Raw genomic sequence first — 8807 nt, 5'->3', positions numbered from 1 at the left:
GTCATGTTGAGTTTGGGATGCCTGTGCAAAGTTCCAATTGGAAATTTCCAGTATACAGTCATAAAGATGTTTGTGGAGCAGCATTGTGAGTCATTAGTGCATGCAAATGATACTAAATTTAGACCCTGGGGATTGAGATGATCACTTAAGGTGAGTAGGTTAAGACACCTCCCTTTTCTTCCCACTACCAGTAGACCCAGTGGCACAAAACCATTTTTAAAACATTTTTATTAACCCATTTTGGATGTATAGATAGAAGTGATGAACAGGCTTTAGAACCTATAATTTAAATATTGGCCCAGACAATAGGTAAAGTTGTTTGTACCAGTTAGTTATTCTCTCCTGAGATTTGTTAACTAAGGTTGAACAGATCGCTGGATTTCAGAGTGTAGGATCTTAGCATAGAAGAATTTTCCCTAGGAACACATAACTAGAAAGAGATTATCATAACTAGAGAAAACATTCCTCTCCATATACATTCTTATCTATTGAACATGATCTGAATTTTCTTTAGAGATAGGGAAACAGATTAGCATGAATTGGCTCATGGATACTGTCATTAGCATATTCTATGAGGAAAGAGAATAACAATGAGCTAGATACTGTTCAGGGCAAGACAAATGAGGTCTTTCTGGTTTATGGCCAATTATGATTAATTCGTGTAACAATGATTATACAGTGGCTACTATAAGCCGGGCATTTGGTTAAAAACCTGGGATTCAGTTTTGTCTCCTAGGAGATCACAGTCTATTATTTAACTAGAAAATAGACTTAAGAGTATTAGTTCCCCTTAACTAGGTGCTTCGTCAGCTAAAATATACAATCACACTTAATTATTACTAAGAATTTTAATAAGCATGATAAGAAATCAATCTCTAGTTTCAAAGAACTAAGAGGTCAATTGCTTTCAAAGAAACAAAAGTTAATTTAATCAATATTTCTCTCATTTTGAAACTTTGTCTGAAAAAAATTTGAACAGCATCTTTGGTCCCTTTGGCCCTTTTACTGTGGTGCTATTCCTCATAGGCCTTGTTCTGGGAGATGGTGATTGGTTTTGCTGTGGTTTCCCAGTAAGTGGCTGATGATTTTTACTACATATAAACTCAAGCCAGGAGACCCCTGGAGGCAATCGGTGGTAACTAAGCACCTTAGTGAACACACAACCTGAGAGAGTAGATGTGGTAGACTCTTTGGAAGGAGGGGGTAAAGAGGGCACAGTTGAAGAAGAAGAGGAGGAGAAAGATGATGAAGAGGAGGAGGAGGATGTAGAGGATGAAGAGGATGTAGGCAGGGACTGCGGCTCAAAATTATTACTTTTCTTCACATAAAGTAGCCAGTCAATAGCCTGGGGTTGTTGGCTTACAACTCTGTCTTCAGAGGCTGCTGTCAGCCCTTTGTTCTTCCTATTTAGCTCCTGGGTGATATCAGGTTCAGATGTAGAGAGAATTTGTATCTTTTCCATTCCTTCAAAGTTGTCTTCAGGGATTTCATCAGGCTGATTTTCTTTCACCGAGGATGGAAGACCAGATGAGGGAGAAGTCTTTGGTATGGAGAGGAGAAAAACTAATTTCACTTCTATTCCCCTCTCAGAACTGAGCTCAGGTGTTGGGATGACAAATAGCGTTGCACCATGAGGATCTTTCCTTCCCGTAAGATGGTTACATTGAGATTTTATGCAGGAAGCACAAGCTAAACATACTATATAATTTGATGAAAGTCGGGGACCAGGATGAGGATTTGGCCTTCCCCTCATTCTTCGAAAGAGAATCTGCCTACAGAGATCCCTCTGGATTCTGGTCTTGGAGAGGGAATTGACAATTTTATTTACAACATCATCAGGGACACTTCCACCTTTAACAATGCAGGGATGAATATAATCTAAATTCCATGATATTTCTTTATTTGATGCTGTCTTTGCACAAAGATCAAAGCTGCCTTTATTCTGGAATCTGGAGCCCAATGTTGAAGCAGCTATGCTCCTGATAAAGTGTTTAGAGCTTGACAATGATTGACCTGAGACATTTGGTTTATACTGGGGTGAAGATAAATCTGTGGCTCTGTATTTGTCATTTGGTGAAGAGGTATTCTGAAACTTGGAGTGACAAACCGGTGAGCTGAGGGTCCTGAAGTCCCGATTAAGTGTACGCACTGTCTGAGATTTAGGTGGGAACAATGGCAAACTCTTAGTCTGGTGGACAGAATGTGCTAAAGGTGATTTCCTTGGTTTTGAATGGGACAATGGTAAGCTCAGAACAATGGAATTAGAGCTCAATGCAGCTGTTGTCTGAGGTTTGGAGTCAGATAATGGTGAGCTCAGAGCCATTTGATTGGATTCCAATGAACATGATGACTGAAGCAAATCATGTATTTGAGATGTAGAGTTGAGTGATGGTGAGCTCAAAGATCTTCGATTGCGCTCTAATAAAGATGTCCAAAGGCCATCCAATGAAGATATTTTCTGAGGCTTGGACTGTGGTAATGCTGCGCCAAGCACTCTTTGATTAGGTCCCAAAGAAGATGATTTCCAGAGGACATCTAGGGAAGGTGTTTCTTGATGTTTGGGGGGAAATAATGATGAACTTGAGACTCTTTGATTAGACTTCTGTGAAGGTGATGTCCAGCAAAAGTCTCGGGAAGATGTAGTCTGAGGTTTGGGGAGGGGTAATCGTGAGCTCAAGTTTGTTTGACTGGACTCCAGTGATGAAGATGTCTTATTAAGATCAAGTGAAGGTGTTGCCTGGGATTTATGGTGGATCAAAGGTGAGCTCAAGGCTCTCTGATTAGGCCGCAGTGAAGTTCTCTGGTGGGGGTCTAGTGCAGGTGTGTCCTGACGTTTGGATTGGGATAATGGTGCTTTTGGAGCCTTGTTATAGAAACCCTGTGAAATTGTGTCCTGAGACTTGGCAGAGGGCAATACTGCGCAGCTCTGCACCAACTTCTTAGAGTTAACTGGAGGTGCTGCAAGGTGATTACTATGGGATTGCACTCTGCCTACAGGCAGCTTATTGGGTTGATTTAGTTTTTCACCTGTGTATTGATGTGTCAATGAATTGGTTGCGGCCGGTTGGTAAGAGTGTTCTAATGGCACAAATTTTTGATCATAATATGCCAATGGCTCCATCTTGTGCTAGTGGTAGAGGTCTTTTTGAAAGCAGCTGGCTTGTGGGATATTTTAGTAACTGAGTCTTTTAGCTGGATTCCATGGGCAAAGAATATTTTTAAATAAATAGTCTTTGGTAGTTTCCTACTTCTATCTTGTTTCCTCTCTGTTAATTCTCAAATATTACAGAGTGTCTCAAAGTTGAGGTATAGATGAGGTTGAAAAAATTATCACCATTTGAGATTCTCCTCTATCTTCTCTTTCATTCCCTAGAGCTTTCTCTCTCTCTCTCTCTCTCTCTTTTGAGGAAATAATGCCTGTTAATAAAATAGTGAAGAGAGTTAAGAAGACATCCTGATAGGGATATTAGTTTCTCAAACAATTTGTTGTAGTGACTAGAGCACGGGCTTTATGTTAAATCCAAGTCAGCTACTCTATGTGTAACTTTTGAATTAAACTTTCTAAACCCCATTTGCATATCCATAAAATAAATGTGATATTTAATTTACTGAGCTAAAGACTAAATAAGATACAAAATGAATAGCATTGTCCAGGATATAATAGATGCTCAAATAAAAGGTAATAGCCATTTCTGGTACTTTTTTATTGATGGCTTAAGTAAAAAAAAAAAATCTATGATAAGTTTGTTGCATGAAATAAGAAAATCTTAGAGAAAAGTGAAATGGAAGTGCTGAAATGTTGGTTTTCAATTTAGATTCAATTGCCTGTTGTTATCACCTTTTAGCTTATTTCCAAAAGTCCATAATTCTAGTTGAAAGTTTACTGCATACCTTTCATACTGTTCTTATTTTTCACCAATGTATCTTTTGAAACCATTGACTACTACCTTTTAAAACGAATGTCTTTGTTCATGTTTATTATTTTTTTTACTCTGGTGATCTCCATTCATTCTCTCATTTCTCTCCAGGCCTTCACTAAATTATTTTCTTTTCCCCTCACCTCAATATACTGCTCAGTGTTTCATCACCAGGTCTCTTCCCTTTTTGTTTTATTCCTATGCAATCACACTAGTTGTTTTTTATTTAAAAATGAACTATAGGGGCGCCTGGGTGGCACAGTCGGTTAAGCGTCCGACTTCAGCCAGGTCACGATCTCGCGGTCCGTGAGTTCGAGCCCCGCGTCGGGCTCTGGGCTGATGGCTCAGAGCCTGGAGCCTGTTTCCGATTCTGTGTCTCCCTCTCTCTCTGCCCCTCCCCCGTTCATGCTCTCTCTCTGTCCCAAAAATAAATAAATGTTGAAAAATAAAAATAAATAAAAAATAAATAAATAAATAAATAAATAAATAAATAAATAAATAAAAATGAACTATAGAAACTTCACAAAAAAACAGAAATATATAGCTAGCCGAAAGTGATGCAAGCTCAGAAAAGATAGATGTGTTGCTTTTTAAAAGATGACATATAATAGAACATGACACTATTTTAGTGCATTTTCATGGCCAAGGGTTTGTTCTTCAGGTTTTAAGGCTAAGACACATGATATGACAAAAAACTGACAGTGATTGCAACAGACCTTAGGATCATCCAATAAAGTCATTAGCCCTAAGGCCCTTGAAGATGGGAACTGTTCAACTTTGGTTTCATGATCCTTTCTTATGCTTCCATGACTTACCAACCCAATTTCTGATGGACAAATTTATTCTTCATATATGCCACCTTATCCAATTAATTAACTATCAATTCTATTACTGCTAGAAGGTTTTCCCCTACATCAACGTGTCTTTTCACTTAATTTCATGTGCACCTATTTTAATATACTCTTACCTTATGTACTCTAATCTTATGTACATCTATTTTAAAATATGTCTTGTTGATATCATAATTCACTTGTTTTCAAGTCATGAGTCATTCCTTGTGGAATTCTCCAAGTGCCAACAATGTTATTTACATGCCATTGACTTCCTAATCTTTTGTCTCTAGTGCTGGTTTCCTCTTTAGCTTCAAAACTATATTTTCAACTAATAATCAGACTTCTCTACCCCAAATTCCCAAAGACAGTTCAAACACAAAACACATAAAACTCAATAAAGTTACTTCTTCTTCTGGAGAAATCTTTTTCTATGTCTTCTATCTCAGTGTCTAAAGACTAGTTTTCTAATTCAGAATCCTTGAAATTATCCTGGACAGCTTCACACTCCAGAACAATTTACATACTAATATTGTCTGATCTTACCTCTTCCACATCTTAATTTACCTTTTCCTATCCAAAGCCACTATTTCAGTTTATACAATAGGCATATCTTGTGTAGACAAATTTATTACTAAATTAACTTCTATATATCTTTCCTCCATGACCTCACTCACTCTCTTCCATCTCTTCTTCCGGACACTCAAGAGGAAGTTTTTGCTATTGAAATACAGCTCTTGCTCACCTGAGGACTTCCTTCGCTTTGCTTATATCTGTAGGAGTAATAAGCATTGAATTGAAGTTATTTGTGGTTGCTGGATTTTGTGTGGTGTGATTTGACACCCAGTTTTTTAAAGACAGTGAAAATGGTACATTCCACTGTGTACTGTTTGGCACCCTAACATGCTTCTAATTGTTAATACAGAATAACTTCATGACCTTGAGGTATGCAAAGATTTCTTAAACAGAACACAAAAAGCAATAACTATTAAAAATTGTTAAATTAAAACTAAGAGCTCCCAATTATCAAAATACACCATATTTAGAAAGAGTAAACGCAAATCAAAGAATGTGAAAAATATTTACGATACATAATATCTGAAAAATAAGGATATGGATATTATCATAGAATATTACATACACGATAACCTCTGCATGTTTCTAAGAAAAAAATACAGTCTGAATCATGTCAAAAACATGGCCAACCACTTCACAAATGAGGATATCCAAATGCTAGTGCTAAAGCTCAGCCTCATTGGAAACCAGTGAAGTGCATACTTAAAACACAGAGAGGTACTACAGCACATTATCAGACTAGGACTAAAGTAAAATAAAATGAAATAAAAACAGGCAAAGTCAAGAATTTGTAACTATGTAGATTAATTAGTATTTATACATGCACACACAACACACACACACACACACACACACACACAATTATATTTTATACCTAGGTATAATCCAATAGTCATATCATGAGTGAATATTTGCACCAAAATACATGCCATAGGATGTTCAGTGAACATTATTCATAGTAGCTCAAAACTAGAATTAACTGTCAATCAGTAGCAGAATATATAAATAAGATATGATATATTCATTCAATGAAATACCAAACAACAATGAAAATTAGCAGAAAGTCTAGCACCATGCAACTACATGGATGAATTTCACTTACAAAATGTTGAATGAAAATAATAATATGCACAAAAAATACCTTAAAATTTTACATATGAAAGTAAAAAATAAGGTCATACTAACTATGATCTTAAAAGCCAAGCTAATACATTTGGAGAGGTACAGATTAGGAGAGAACAAAACTTCTAGGGTGGTGGTAATATTCTGTTTCTTGACCTGGATGATGGTTGTATGGGTGAACTCATTTTGTGATAATTGAGCTCTAACACTTACACTATGTGTATTTTTGTATGTTTCTTAACTTCAATAAAAAGTTAAAAAATACATAAGTTGATGCTAATTTGAAAAGACACATCTGAAACAAAATTGCACTGAAAGGTGAAACATTAAAGGATGAACCAAGATCTGGCACCCAGATGTAATGAGAACTTGAAAAAAAAAAAGAAGTAGAAGAATGTGATGTGGAAATCCTGCTATCATATGTAGAGGAATAAAGAAATTCAAAACAAATGGAACTAACAAAAATCTATTTAAGACAAAAACCAGAGAAAAATAGCATTTCTGAATGTTTTCCACTTCACAGCACTAACACAGCAAATGGCACTCTCATTTTAAAGAATGTATTTTTCTGTAACTATGGAAGAAAATGAATACCACTTAAGAAAAAATTAACCCACAAATAGTCTTTGTGCCCAAATTCTCTTTACAGTTGGGTTCTTTCAAACTTTCAGTGAAATGATTCACATAGTGTTATATAACCCTTTCCAGAATATAATAAATACTGAAATAGTCTAAGTTTGTTCTGTGAAACTGCTGTACATAATTCTAATATTAAACTGTGACAAAAAAATTTCAAAGAGAAAAATAAAATGTCACTTATTTCATATGCAAAATTCCTAAATAGAATAAAAAATTTAATTTAACATTACAATAAAGTAACAATAAACTATCACCAACTGCATCTTATTCATACAATGTAATGATTTATTAGTAAACATTATAATTCATCATGTTCATAATTCAAAATAAATACTAATAGATGCTCAAAAAGTCACTTTATAAAATCCAACCTCCCCTCCTCATAAAACCCAGTAAAGCTATTAAGAAAAAACTAGTTATTTAATGAAAACAAACTTCAATCTGAAAGCACAATTAAATCATTCAGTTGATATTGAACTATGAGCTAGTCCCACTATAGGCTGATAATAGACAAGCATATTAATCATGAAGTCACTATTACACTTTAACATTATTTGGGAAGATCTGGCCAATATAATAAGGAAAAAAAATAGGAAAAAAGTCTATTGAAAAGGTGAAAATTATATTATCTATGTATATTATATGATTAAAAATTCTATTTAGAATAAAGAAAACCTGACTGAATTGATAATATATTAAAATTCAGAAAGTTCAATGAAATCAGTTTACTAAATCTGTATATATGAATCAAGAATTTTTCTAAATGTCAACACCTAACAGGATATATGATGACCATAGACACTTTATATATAATTTGTTCTAATAATTCAATAAAAATACAAATATCCTATTGCAAAAATGAGCAATTACTTGAAAATTTTTATAGAGAAGAAATACAAATGCCTAGTAATCAAAGAAAGCCAACAGTTTATGTATCTGCTTCTTTTGTATCTTTCAATTCTTTTTCCAATGCACAGATGCTCCGTGCTCCTTCATTCTACTTCCTTTTTCAAAACATGTTTCGAATAAATAGAAAAATTACCATTGGAAATTTCAGTAACCTTTTCATTAATGGATAGAAACAAGCAGAAAATCAGTAAGATTTTGTATTTCAAGATTTGAAAAGATACTATCAATTAACTAGACCTAATTGATATTCATAGAACATTTCACTCCAAAACATTCTTCTCAAGTGCACATGGAATATGCACCAAAACTTTGTAGACCATACAACAAATTTCAATAAATTCAAATGGGTTTAATCATACATAATATGTTCTTGAATTTGGCAATGAAAGTAATTATAATCAATAACAAAAAATATATGAAAAAATAACCAGACATTTAGTATAAAAGAATATATTTCTAAATAACCCATGGGATAAAGAATTCAAAAAGGAAGTTAAGAATTATTTTGCAATAAATTAAAATAAAAATAGGCTATATAAAAATGTGTAGGATGCTGCTAAAGCAGAACTTATGAGGGGGATATATCTGTAGCATTAAATAACCATATTAGAAAAGAAGAAAGTTTTCAAACCAAGGACATTAGCTTGCTTGTTAAGCAAAGAGAAAAAAAGAATATTAAGCCAAAATTAAGTAGAAAAAAAATATTAGAAGAGAAATTAATAATATAGAAACCAGAAAATCAAGGATACCAAAAGCTGGTTGATTTCAATAAAACTGAAAACATTCAGTCAGACATGTCAGGAAGAAAAAAGGA

The 8807-nt window shown here is 34.4% G+C and overlaps 1 protein-coding gene across 1 annotated transcript; it reads right to left on the bottom strand.

Annotated features, from left to right (window-relative positions):
* Nucleotides 1–211: 211 nt before the first annotated feature.
* Nucleotides 212–3553, bottom strand: LOC123610751 (casein kinase 2 subunit alpha' interacting protein). Its single transcript, XM_045501697.1, has one exon. It carries the CDS (start codon nt 3119–3121, stop codon nt 944–946), a length of 2178 nt encoding a protein of 725 aa, XP_045357653.1. The 5' UTR covers nt 3122–3553; the 3' UTR covers nt 212–943.
* Between the last annotated feature and the right edge of the window lie 5254 nt (nt 3554–8807).

This window comes from Leopardus geoffroyi, chromosome C2, assembly GCF_018350155.1.
Source record: "Leopardus geoffroyi isolate Oge1 chromosome C2, O.geoffroyi_Oge1_pat1.0, whole genome shotgun sequence".
Taxonomy (NCBI): Eukaryota; Metazoa; Chordata; class Mammalia; order Carnivora; family Felidae; genus Leopardus; species Leopardus geoffroyi.
This window is presented reverse-complemented; position numbering and strand designations above follow the sequence as displayed.

What these genes read in the sequence shown, in the direction of transcription:
- LOC123610751 (XM_045501697.1), bottom strand. Translation starts at nt 3,121, where the DNA reads ATGGAGCCATTGGCATATTATGATCAAAAATTTGTGCCATTAGAACAC.